We start from the raw sequence: 13,717 nt of genomic DNA, 5'->3' as shown, positions 1-13,717 counted from the left end.
GCTAATGAGAAATTTGTTTGATCAAATCTGACGTCCGAGAGATATATACACTACCAGAGGGAACATGTAGACAATTGTAGGATTTGTGGTCAGGAGTATAGCCAACAAAGACACATAGGTGGGAACGTAGATCCATTTTATGCTTGTTGTAAGTCCTCAAATTAGACCAACAAGCAGAATCGAATACTCGTAAGAATGAATAATCTGGTATGTGTTTGAACAAGGCATGAAATGGAGAGATATTGTTTAAGAGTGAGGTAGGCATTCAGTTAATCAGGTTGCTGGTTTTAATTTTTACTTTATAGAACTAAGGTTATATGCCCAAAATCAAAATACATTACCTTCTGTTGAAAAGTACGTTATCTGAATTGTTAAGCCTTCTCTGTTTCTCGTATTCAGAACGGATCTTTAACCTTATGGGATCAGAAAGTGAAAGACACGTCGGAAATGCATCATGATTGTGCACAAGAGAACAAATTTTTTGGGAAGCCAGGTACGGGGGAAAATATCAAATTATCAACAAGTATACATGAAACTTGGGTGTTTTCAGAGTATCTAATTGCTTTGATTCATGCCCACTTCTTGCTAATCCAATTGGTTTCTGTTTTTATTTTTGTTCTTTCTCTTTGTGAGAGAGAGAGGATCGTTTCTAGGATCACCAAATACATGTTACTACAGTCAAGAACAAGATTCACACTTGACTGTAGTATCTTAATGTTACATACGCAGGGTTGACAAACAAAGCCATTTCATCCACAGCCCAAAAACAGAAAATCAAATTAGTCTGTTCACATCTCCAGCAAGTGTTTCGTATGACCTTTTTAACACACCGAAGAAGTGAGGAAAATAATAACCAGAACATAATGAGTATGACCTTTTTATGACCAAGTATGCTGATGGTCTACAATGCCTTAGACATGTGCTAGAGAATTTTCATATCTGCATAAATGAATCAATCAGGCATGCCTGCCTAAAAAGGACAGTTTGGAACTTTTAAAGGGACAGATTGTCAACAATAAAAGTAATAGTAGTGACAGCTGAAAGGAAAAAGAAACTGATAAAAGGAATACAAACGACAAGTAGGCACCATTTCATTTCACGTCAAGATTGAAAATTGAAATATAACTTCCTTCTAAGGGATGCAGCTAACTTAACTAAATTTTCACTAAAATGCACAAAAGTTTTTACCTAGGCAAGAAGATGGCAGTAGGATTTCCAGGGGATGAAGGGTTCTGGTTTAGGAGTGAAACAAGAGGGCCAGCTTTACTAAGAGCAATGGGGCCCGTTGCAGTCAAAATCTCTACCTCTTCAAGACCAATTTGCCTATTAATCAAGTCCATGTTCTCCTGGAGGACCTCAATCTCTCTAAATGGTAGCCTCAAATCCAAAGTGGAAGCCCCAAGTGCAACTGCCTCGTCCTTCTTGAACGTCAAGAAAGGCATACAAAACTTTTGGGTTTGCTTGAAATTTGCATCCTGACCAACAGAACTATTCCTCTGCCTCCAGTATCTCCCCATCTGGAGTAAAAGCATGAGTCTGTCACATGTAATCTAGTCTTGAGAGCTTCTCGAAACATGTAATCCTGGTAATGCTGCTCTGTCATTTTGACAGCAATGTTAATCTCATTTGTATCAGCAAAAGTTGCTTGGGGGGGGGGGGGGGGGGGGGGGGGGCTGCTCCCAAAGAAGACTCCCATGCCAAAACTTCTTCCATCCATGAAATCTCTTTAGTAAGTCTCAGGATGGCAGCATTGGCAGTCTCAAATACAAAATTTGCGTCATCAACACTATCACCAGCATCAGCCAAAGAGAATCGTGTGGCATTAGCAGAAAGTTCCTCCATTTCCTGACTCAATGTCCTGAAAATCCCTGTAGACTTTGACATCTTCTCAGAATTGAGCATAATATGCCCATTGCATCTAAACCCACAAGGCCAGTGATTCTTGGACGTGATTACTGTGTGGTTGTAGATGGAGAAGGTCGGATGATTCTGGATGGAATCCTTACCTGACACCTGAAGATCAAATGGGTACCAATATTCAAACTCCTGATTCATCTAATCAAGAATAGATGAAGAGATATCGGATGATTTTGGATATGAGCCGCCACAGAAAACAAAATCCCAGACTTCATCGGTCATTTTTTCAGGCTTTACGGGAGATAAACTGGATCCATATATGTCTTCATTCTGCAACAGGTGGGCAATGGTGTATATGTAATAAATGTAGATAGTGGAATCAGACAACGATTCAACAATATATTGTTAATCCCAGGGGATGTGAGTCCCAAGGCCAAAAGATCGTGAACAAGCCCACTGATTCAATCAGCCAAAGTGTGCTCAAAGAGTCAATCTATACATCCTACCCTTCTATTCCTACACCACACTTGTGCTGGCATGGCCCTTTTTTTTTGTAAGTAAAAAACGATTTTTTTTCTTTCTATTCAAATCTCCCCCCATCCTCCCGTACTCCCCCCCGCATTCTTCGTCCTCCTTGCGCACGAATCTGTAAAAAAAAAAACAGGGTAGAAATGTCCATATGTCAACAATCTCAATTAATATCAGGCATCTTATTTTAACAAGTTTAGAAAAACCTGTAGGAAGCGGCAGTTTTCCTTGAAAGGTAAAAAAAAAACTACTCAAGAATAAGTTTAACACAAGGAACAACTTCAAAACCATGCATATCAAAACTTGAATAGAAACTTCCATTAAATTAATTGTCTTATAGAACTGAAGGATTTTATCTACACAAACTTGGGTACAGCCGCAAAGTAACCCACAAATGAAAATACACAACAAAAACGACGTAAAAGTCAATAAATTATAAAAATGCTATTGATCGCAAAGAAACCTATTAACAACACTACAACACAAATTCAGCAACCTCAATAAATTTTGAAGGTTTTAATGAAATTCAAACAGAAAAAGTTTTAAAAAAACAAAAGAAAAGGTTCCAGAAAACTCAATGCACAATAAAAATGCTGTTGAGATTTTTATTTACTATATACACGTAACATTCAGAAACTTGGAAGAAAAGAAGCTCTATTGCTTCTGTTTCTTCATTCTCATCCATGCTTTCTTCAACCTTAGAACTCTTCTCCTCCTTTTCCATGATCTAGAAAGTGATTTAATTTGATAGTAGATAATAGGGATCTTGAGCTAAACTTGGGAGACTAGACTGTAATTTGGTTAAATTCTTTTGATTTTTTGGTGATTGACAGACTGATCAGGAAGGAGGAATGTCGTCTCAGTTTTTTACTTTTTACACAGACAAAAAAAAAAAAAAAAAAAAGCCATGTCAGCACAAGAGTGCGGTGTAAGGAATAAAATGGGAGGCTTTATAGATTTACTCATGCTCAAAGCCATGACGTGTCTCATCACAAAATAGATTCATGGTGGACAGACACGCCTCTGCCAATTTCTTCCATTCTGGTTCCCCATATGTGATGTACCATTGATCCGTAAGTGCCACAATACATTCGTCACCAGACCTTGAAACCACTCGCTTCTCAGGTTCACTACAGATAATTGCAAGGTGCACTCTAAAAGCTTATTCCTGACCAATGGCTTTGCTTCCTGGACTCTCCTCCCTTCAAACTCACCAACAAGCATTGTGCCCTCTGTAAATCCTTTCAGGTATGTCAACTTCTTGGCTTCTGCAAGCTTCTCCTTGTCATTCTGGCTTTTGATTTTTGTATCCATGCAAACCTTTTCTGCAGCCCTATGCCCAACTTGCGGAATTTTGATGATGGGAATAATCTCAAAGGGCAATACCCATTCACCCTTCACACCATACTTTGCCCTAAGAGGTGGTTTTGATTTTAAATCATGCCAGAAGCGTCACTAGGTACACTAGTGACAATCCCAGTACCTTTGTCTGTCAGTATGGTAAACATGGGAATGGCATGTATGATCTGATTGAACGAAAGAGGGGACCTTAATGGGAGACCAATCAAATCATAACCAGTCAACTCAACCAAGCATGCAGGTTTCTCTGAGATTCTAGAATAGTTCTATGCAAGGTTAAGGGCAGCTATTCGTGTGAGAATAAAGACTTCTGTTTCATTAATTTCAAAGGCTCCATAATTCCCATCAGGCAATACCCATGCATTTGTTTGCCGACACATAGTCTCTGGTCTCAAGGTTGCAGCCACCAAGAAAACTCTTTTCCCCTCCGACACTCCTAATTTAGAGGGTAAAGGCGACACCACCTCCATCTTGATGAGTGTGTTCTTGAGGCAGAACTCCTTCACCAGTTGCCCCCTATCATGGGCTGCACATGGCTGGCCATGTATGGCAGAATATATGGTGAATCTGACATCTTTGACAATCTTCCCCATAAAATGGGTTCATGTCTGTGGTGATAAAAGAGCGTCTCCAGTGGTGCACCTCTATTTGCATCCTCAGCTTCTTGTGGGGTGTTTACTTCCTCGTCCAAATCACGGGGAAAAGTTGGTGGATCCCCAAACTGTTGGATTTCACGTGCAAGTTTATCAGCCGAGGCTTTATGGGCATGCCAGTGCAGTGGAAAGCAAAAGGCATGAGCTTATTGGCGCCTCTCTATGATAAGCAGCAGCAAATTCTGGCTTTGAAACTGAGAATGCGTGTCCAAGATGCACATACCCATTCAATAAGGATAGGGGAACTTTCCAAAGAACTTCTCACCTGGTTCAGGAGGTCTTTTAAGAGATTCGGCCCTAAAAACATCTTCCTTTTCCCCCCATTCTCGAACATCGCGCTCAATTTGTAGGAGACGATCCCTCCTAGCAAAGCTTTTCCCACCCTCAGTCGCTACCTTTCCACCCTCTGATGCCATGTCGCAATACTGACGGAAACTGCAATGAAGAAAATGTCATGAGCAAACGCACTACTGCAGGAAGTACTCAAAATCCAGGCACATGCAAATCTGTTTGATCAAAGTGCAAAAATTAAAGTTATATTCTTTCTCATTCTTTTCTTCGATCGGCTCATTTAGAAAACAAATGATGACAAATGGAACCCCTATTTGAAATTTTCCCTCACCTAATTCACTAGCAGAAGAAGAAACCACTAGGTGCAGAAAAACTACTTCTACGGAATCGCGAGCTGTGCTTCACATCAAAATTGAGTCAAAGTTAAATATTTCACCCACAGATTTCCTAAATTATTGTCTAGACCAGAAAATTCTTTACAATTTTTTTTACTCAAAAAATAATTAAAGAAAAAACCACAAAATAACAATACCAGAAATGATAGGAGAATTGATCAAATAACAATCCAGATTCCAATCTTAAACCAGAGAATACTAAAATCACAAAATATAGAACTTGATTCGCGGAGAACACAAAAGGAAATTCCAAAACAATAATTAAAATTAATGAGAATTTATACTTTCGTTCTATAAACCAATAATAGAAACATACTCAAAGAATGGTCCTGTCAGGAAAAAGCGGATCAGAAGATTAAACCCAAAATAATGCAGAAAAGAAAAAGAGGACAGAAATTTGGAAGGCTGATACCACGCGCACAGAGGCTAAAGAGTAAAGTATACGTAACAGTTAACACGTTGTTTCGTCTCCAAGAAAACCATACTCTCGCGCTGGCTTTTCCTCTCCTCCGCCAAAATCTGCCAAAGTCTCCGCGTAATCCCCTTACCGTATCGCTTCTGAACTATAGGTACAAATGCACACTAGTCATATTTCCAAACGAGTCATGTAACAGAAGAAGAAGCAGCAGAGAGGAAGAAGCAGCAGCAGAGGTGTTCACTGGAGGTTGTTTTCGATTGGAGCACGTGGCGGGTTTAGGGGAGGCTACCAATGATTACAAATTTTTTTAATAGTTTTTTATATAATCATATTTTTAATTATTTTTTTTATAAAAATTAATTTTTTCTTATTTTATTAAAATAATAATATTAGCAAAATATTATTTATATTTATAATTTTACTTATATAACTATACCCTAATGTATCTTATAAAAATTTTAAAATTCAAAATTTAAAACTTAAATTAAAAGAATTTTGATAAAGCGGAATTATCATTTTATAGTTATAATATTATATACATCTGTATAAGTTGAGGTAAAATAAAAATTAAATAAAATATTATTTTTTAATAATATTATTATTTTTAAATTTAAAAAAATTAAATTATTTATTTTATTTTATATAAAAATTTAAAAAAATTATAATAATAAAATAAAATGAGATGAAATCTTTTTTATATTAACCTGACCTAAGTTTCTTTGTACTTTTTTTTTTAAATTCTTGATAACGTACATGTATAGATTGCTTCGTGTGATGAAAGTAGTAACGTAATCCGTAGTTGCTTGGAGAAATTTGGACGCACGCAACCACGTCCAAACCACTTCTCGCATTGTTTCTATCTTAATCATTACTTATCTATTTATTCACCCTTCCCTTTGTCAAAGAGACAGGGAGCTGTTATTCGAGAGAGAGAGAGAGAGAGAGAGAGAGCCCAGAGAATTTTCCATTTGCCGTTTCCATCCCCAACCCAACAAACAATCATCATGAGCAACGACTAGTATGTCCAATTTTCCTTCTCCCCCCACACTTTCTCTTCGATCCCGCTCCACCTGCATTCCAAATACTATTTTAATTCCCTGGTTCTTTTTTCTCTGTGTTTTTCTTTTTTCTCAGCGATTATTTGTTCAAGCTTTTGCTAATCGGGGACTCCTCCGTCGGAAAATCCTGTTTGCTCCTCAGATTCGCGGTTAGTTGACGCTGTTGTTATTTTTTCCTTTTCCATATATTTTTTTAAGTTATTATTTTCCCCTTTTTTTAGGTTAACTTCAAATATTTGGACAAAAATGAAGAAAATTAACAAAAAAGTATTTGGTTTCACGATCATTACTGCCCTAAGATTATACGTTTAAATTATATTGTTCATTTTTAGGACGATTCCTATGTTGACAGCTACATAAGTACCATCGGAGTTGATTTTGTAAGTCCCTTTCCTCTCTCTCTCTCTCTCTCTCTCTCTCTCTCTCTCTACTTCTGTGAGTGTGTGTACATATTGTTTTTGCGTAGGGATCAGCACTAAAAATTTTGTTGTGATGGACAGAAAATCAGAACTGTGGAACTGGATGGGAAGACAATCAAGCTGCAGATTGTGAGTTGAAATTTTTATCATTGTTATTACTTTTTACAGTTATTTTTTTGATTTGATTCAATCGTTAGGCAGCGAAGCAGAATTATTTTGATAGAAATCTATAAATCCAATCGCTCTTCAAATTTTTCTCGTGTACCAATTTGTACAGCGATAACAATTTCTGCAACTTGATAAGGGGAAAACCAACTTATCAAAAAAAGAAGAGAGAGGGGGGAAACCAATTCATTTTTTGTGGGTGCAGTGACTACTTTGTAAGTTCTGCGTCAGTGAATGAATGTGTTATCCTTGATCGAGCAACGAGGATAAAACCAATCAGCTTCTTTAGAATTATACCTCCCCTCTTTGGTTCACTAGTAGGCTGACTTTTGTATGTTAAGGGTAATTCAAGGATTACGGAACCAGAGCCATGCATCATTTTATGGTGTCTATGGAGCTTAAACTTCGTTCCACATAATAATTATTATATTTCTTTTCCTGTACTTTTAGTGGGACACTGCTGGACAGGAGCGGTTCAGGACTATAACAAGCAGTTACTACCGTGGAGCACATGGGATAATTGTAAGGCATTTTTTCCCTTCTTGGATAAGATACTTTATATACAGTACATTCATTCTATAGTAGAATGGGTTGGACTGCCAATTCATCATTCCGGGTGGCTATGAGTTTCATGACAGAAAGCATTAGATTTTCTTAGCTCACAGATGTTGGATAACTATAATTGATGAATCATTGATGTACAGTAATTGGCACTTTAAAGAACATTTCAATCTTGTACATTAATATCATATGTGCTCCTTGCTCTTGTTCCAAATATATATATATATATGTGTGTGCAAATTTGTTTTTTTGGGCCAAGGATGTAGATTTCAATGGCCTCAATTTTCATGATTTTCTTATTTCTATTTCTTTTTCCTAAATATGTGTTATCTTTTGTATACCCCTTGTGTACTTGGGCTATGCCTATTCGTATTAATATATATATATATATTTATCAAATGACCGTCTGATTTTGGCTCCACCTACGTCATATTATAGTGTCAAGACCTCTTTTTTTCTGTCATTTCCTAAGCCCAGATAGAGGAGTGTTGTGGTAGGTTGATAGCCAGGCAGCCAGCAAAAAACCTTTGTCATGTCTTATACATGGCCCTAGATATGGCTAAGTGGTTGGGATTAAGACTTGTTGAGTTGAATTGAGTGGACTATGTTTATTAATATTTTTTTTGACTGCTGACTATGTGATCATTCATCTTTTAGTGTTTCTCATGTCCTGTTAATATCATGCTTGTTTCTGCACATCTTGTTGACTCTTCACTGGCAGTCCTCTTTCATTTTTTCCAGTACCCTAGAGCAAAGAATTTCGTGAACTTGGACATTTTCCATAATATTTTCGGTTAAAAGACAGTAAACCTTAAGAGAAGTCGAATTGAGGCTATATTGTGAGCCTTGATTTTTCAATAGTTTCAAACTTAGCACCATTTAGGGCGCACTTCAGTATCCTGATTTGAGAAGTAGCATGAAATGGTTTATTTGGTTAACGTAGTTTTCCTTTCTAATTACTGTTATTATGTACTTGACTGCAAATTCTCACATGTACGGGCTGCAACAGATTGTCTATGATGTTACCGAGATGGAAAGTTTCAATAATGTCAAGCAGTGGTTGAATGAAATCGATAGATATGCAAATGACAGTGTGTGCAAGCTTCTAGTTGGGAATAAGTGTGATTTGGTCGAGAACAAGGTTGTGGACACACAAACAGCAAAGGTATAGATTACGATAGTTGCTGTAATTCATTATTACTTCAAAAAAGTCTCGACTGCATTGTTTTATGCTCTGTTTCAGCTTACCAAACAGAAAGTCTTGGTTAATTTATAAGCAAGTTGAGATTTTGCAGAAAAATGCACGAAACATATCCCATAGGTCATATGTCGTCGTTTGGATTTGCCCTCAATGTGACAGATCATGTGTGTGAATTTTACACTGTATTCTCCATGTATCAGGCATGCTGAAAGGGTACAAATATTTTTTTCAGAAGATCTGAAAACAACAAACAAACTTAATTTCATCTTGCAGTTTATATGTTGGGCTCTTAATATGTCACATTCTCTTCTTCGATGTTCTTTTATTTTTATCACTCATCCGCATTGATTTCTTATTAATGGCTCAGTTTTTTCCCTTTCGAGGTTGAAGCTTCCCTGTTGTACTCGTCTGGCCATAAACATTACAAAATAATAACTGTATTGGTCTTACAGTTACATAGGTTTTGAAATCCGATCTTTGTGATTTGAGTTCTAACTAGAAATTATTTGCAAATTGGTCTACATAATGCAATGTATTGGCAGATAGCAAATAAACAAAATATATTACGTTTAAAGAGCACGCCAAATCGAGGGCTTTTCTCTCTCTCTCTCTTCCAAACCCCCCCCCCCCCCCCCCCCCCCCCCCCCCCCCCCCAAAAAAAAAAAAAAAAGATATCTTGTTACTTAGTCAGGTTTAACTTCATTCTACCCTGTCGCTAAATGAACTGCAGGCATTTGCAGATGAGCTTGGGATCCCTTTCCTTGAGACAAGTGCTAAAGACTCTATCAATGTGGAACAAGCTTTCTTGACCATGGCTGGCGAGATCAAGAAGAAGTAAAACCAGGATCAACTTTTTCCTGCTTCCCTTATACTAGATTTTATTATTATTTTTACCAGCTAATGCAAAATCAGAAACATGAAACCTCCCTCTTTGTTTCTTATTTAACTCCCATTTTAAAATATTAATTTAAAGCATACTGGTAAATATCTGGCTGGGAAATTAACTACAAACAACCCTGAAAGGACATGTTGTCATGGATGTGTGAAACTCTTGTTGTTAAATAGCGAGGTTTTCACAAGCTGTGGAATATTATAGCTTTCCTGATTGTTTCTTACTTTTGGGTTAGGTGGTGCCCTCCATCTTGTTATTGCCTTTTTAGTTCCTGACCTCTACTAAAATAGGATGATCTTTGGAAGTCATTATAGAAGTTTTTTTACGATATAAAATTACTGCTACTGAGGTCATAGAGAATCAGTCTTTACAAATATCTTATGGTGATATATTTTCCACAGCTGTATATGATTCTTAGATTTATATATTGTGGATTGGAGAGTCATTCTGAATACTGTTTTTCTATTTTTGTCCATTTTCTGATTGCTTTATATAATGAAATTGAACACAATGTCGTTATCTTTTCTCTTAATTTTTTTTTTCCTTTTTTCCTTTTTTACAGAATGGGCAACCAACCAACTGCAAACAAGTCAACAGGAACTGTTCAAATGAAGGGGCAGCCAATCCAGCAGAACAGCAACTGTTGTGGATAAGCATGGCCATTGTAGATTTTAGTTTCTGTTATAAATATCTAAGACATTGAAACTTTGTTGACTGTACTCGTATGAATCTATGTGAAATATGGCTGCTTAATTCAATCCTTGTGTTTGGTAAAAAAAAAAAATTTCTAACAATGGAATTTCGATAGCTGATCCACTACACAAGCGAAAATTAAATCTGATTCTAGTTCACAAGTTATCATAAAAATGGTGAAAGGGAAACCCTTATTTTTCTATAAGAAATCAAAACTTCGGTGCTCTTGAGATTAGTCATCGTAATTGCTCTCAATTGTCCAGTTAATCAAACTGTCCTCCTCATGAATAAGAGTATAATCCACTAAAAAACCATTGGAAACGGTAATACACCTCATCAAGCGCATCCATTAAGAAATCCGAATCGGTCCTGATAACAACAAAACGTAGTTCAAAATATATTTTCAAAGCCAAAAAATAAAAATACAAACAAAAACAAAAGACAATGGTTGCAACAACCGCCATCAAGATAGGAAAAAAAAAAGAAAGAAAGAAAGATAGCATGGAAAACTAAAAGAGAACAGATATAAGTAACAATCATCCTCATGATGAAGAGCAGCAAGGCTTCTTGATAGGGGACTCCGATCCCCCAACTACAATAGTCTTTCCTTCTTTGATGTTGGCAGGTGCTGGCTCATCTGAAGAAAGCGACTTCTTACTAATTATCCGGTATATCTCAGCGAGAATTGTCTGGAAAGCCTTCTCGACATTTGTTGCTTCAAGAGCAGATGTTTCAATAAATGAAAGGCCTTCTTTTTCAGCATAGCTCTGAGCATCCTCTGTTGCAACTGCTCGAAGATGCTTCAGATCAGTCTTGTTCCCAACGAGCATGATGACAATGTTGGAGTCCGCATGATCCCTTAGTTCCTTCAGCCACCGGCTCACATTTTCAAAGGTTGTTGGTTTTGTAACATCATACACAAGAAGTGCTCCAAGGGCACCCCTATAGTAGGCACTTGTTATTGCCCGGTACCGCTCCTGTCCTGCTGTATCCCATATCTGAGCTTTCACAGTTCTTCCCTCGACCTGAGAAAAAAGGGCAGATTTGTTTTATGCGAGTACATACCATTAAAGACGGTTTCTCATAAAACAGAAAACACCTCACCAGATGCATCCAGTGGGATGGAGACATTTAAAAGCCTACGATACAACTAGGAGTGAAAAAAAATGCAGGCACAGAGGTATCAGTTTAAAGATACGGCTGCAAACGAGCGCACCAAGTAGTGCGGTAAGGAGACAGTATACCTCAACTGATGGGAGTTGATGAGAGATGTTAAAATTGTGGAGAAAAAATCATGTAACAGAAGTGCCACATTATTAGTATGCTGCACTGCAAATTTCTCTCCTAAAAATATTGTTCTGAAATCACAGCAAATCAGAAATCCATAAAAACCCAAGTCGCATTGCACTAGTGGTCATCAGAATGAAAGTTGTAGCTGCTGCTTGTTTGATAATAGTTATCATGTGTGAATAAAATTACAAACTTATTGAACTCCAAGTTGGTGTGTCGGGTGATGGAGAAGTTGAATTAAAGTAGAAAGGGTTCATTTCCAGAGGTAGCATCATCTTTTTAGGAATGTGCATCGTGATAAACTCTCAGATGCGTTCCAATTATTCAGTTTTAGGAAGCCTCTTTGGGAACCATATAATCTAATGGTAGGAAGGGTGTCTATCAGATGAACCCTTTTCAACGTATAAAAACTGGCTTAACATAGCATGTACGTATTTTTAAGCCTTCATGTTTCTCCAAATATACCCTTGTATCATCTTTTATATGCTCGTCTATCGAAATTGAATCATTAAATGCAGATTGAGAATTATAAGAGTTGCAAAATGCGCATGACAAGCATGAAGAGAATATGCCATCTATTATCACATTCTAACACATGTAATGATCCTTTTGCAGAGGCCAAAAAGAAAGAAAAAAAACCAACTTTAAGAGTTCAAAAATGTGTGTCGGTGTGTAAACACGCAAAATTGGAAGTGGACACAGAAACAGAAACACACAAAAATTACAATGTCCCTCACTTATCGGATCCAAAACAATCTACGCAATATATTATGAATCTGTATGAACACAATTTAATATTGGGAAATAAATTAAGGTCTCTAGCATCTACCAAAACCCAAATCCCAAAAATAGATTCAAATCAAAATTTAAGAAAAACCCAGTGAACCCAGCACTAATATCGCTCATCAAAGCAGATCCGCCATGGTTTTAGTGGAAAAAGTTCAAAATTCAATCAAACCCAGATCCAAAACATACATGTGCACGAACATATAGACATACTTTATAGCAGTGTGTGTGTGAGAGAGAGTGTAAACCTGGAGGGTACGGGTGGCGAATTCGACGCCAATTGTGGACTTGGATTCCAAGCAGAACTCGTTGCGAGTGAATCGGGATAGGAGGTTTGATTTACCAACCCCCGAATCACCGATTAATACCACCTTGAACAAGTAATCGTATTCCTCGTCCGCTCTCCTCGCCATTTCCTTTTTGAGAATATATCAAGATATATTCCAGAAAACTAACTTCAGAAAAGGGACAGAGAACTTCAGACTAGTCCAAAGGAATCGGTCTGTGAGGAAGAATTTTCCAAGAAGTTATAAGAGACAGCAGCAGAAGTAGTAGTAGGAGCAGCAGTTTGAGCCGTAAAGTCTTGGACAAATCAAATGGATTCGTTGTCACTGATATACCATTATATACCCAAATTACCGCTGAAGGTAGGGGTCGATGTGACTAAAAGGCCCCTGGATTATTGCTTGGATTCGGGGGTTCTTTAATAATTTAAAAATGTTTTTACATTGTTTCCGTGGAAATCTCCACGCGATCTGGCAAAGTATCGGTGACAACTGAAGATTTGTGGTGCCTTTATTTGACATAAATATAAAGGAATTTTATTGCAATATGGAAATTGAGAGGATACTGTACCTAACAAATTGACAATAGACAACACTATGGCTATTAGAAAAGATATATAATTATTCTAAAAAAAATGCTTTAGTCATAAATTTTTTTATAAAAATAAATCTATAAACTGACTTATGGACGGCATCATTTAACATATCAATATCATCATCAAAATTTATACAAAATATGTAAAGTGGACAACAAAGTTGTTTAAAACCTATAAATATTACTATGCACGAATGGATCAAAAGGGTCTTGCTTTCGAGAGATTCTTTGACATTAAAAAAAAATTACTACTCTATTAACTAAATAAATTG

General features: G+C 37.0%; 2 protein-coding genes and 1 pseudogene across 2 annotated transcripts; 1 reads left to right on the top strand and 2 right to left on the bottom strand.

Moving 5' to 3' along the window:
• Positions 1-920: 920 nt before the first annotated feature.
• LOC122313566 lies at positions 921-5,773 on the bottom strand (annotated as a pseudogene).
• A 564-nt stretch (positions 5,774-6,337) lies between these two features.
• LOC122314127 (ras-related protein RABD1-like) lies at positions 6,338-10,555 on the top strand. Its single transcript, XM_043129540.1, has 8 exons — positions 6,338-6,519; positions 6,636-6,708; positions 6,892-6,939; positions 7,060-7,107; positions 7,594-7,665; positions 8,714-8,869; positions 9,636-9,739; positions 10,360-10,555. Exons 1-8 carry the CDS (start codon positions 6,506-6,508, stop codon positions 10,448-10,450), a joined length of 606 nt encoding a protein of 201 aa, XP_042985474.1. The 5' UTR covers positions 6,338-6,505; the 3' UTR covers positions 10,451-10,555.
• Positions 10,556-10,804: 249 nt separating this feature from the next.
• Positions 10,805-13,169, bottom strand: LOC122314126 (ras-related protein RABA2a). The gene is made up of 2 exons (XM_043129539.1): positions 12,815-13,169; positions 10,805-11,515 (listed from the first exon to the last, which is right to left on the bottom strand). Exons 1-2 carry the CDS (start codon positions 12,977-12,979, stop codon positions 11,033-11,035), a joined length of 648 nt encoding a protein of 215 aa, XP_042985473.1. The 5' UTR covers positions 12,980-13,169; the 3' UTR covers positions 10,805-11,032.
• Positions 13,170-13,717: the final 548 nt, after the last annotated feature.

This window comes from Carya illinoinensis, chromosome 6, assembly GCF_018687715.1.
Source record: "Carya illinoinensis cultivar Pawnee chromosome 6, C.illinoinensisPawnee_v1, whole genome shotgun sequence".
NCBI lineage: Eukaryota > Viridiplantae > Streptophyta > Magnoliopsida > Fagales > Juglandaceae > Carya > Carya illinoinensis.
This window is presented reverse-complemented; position numbering and strand designations above follow the sequence as displayed.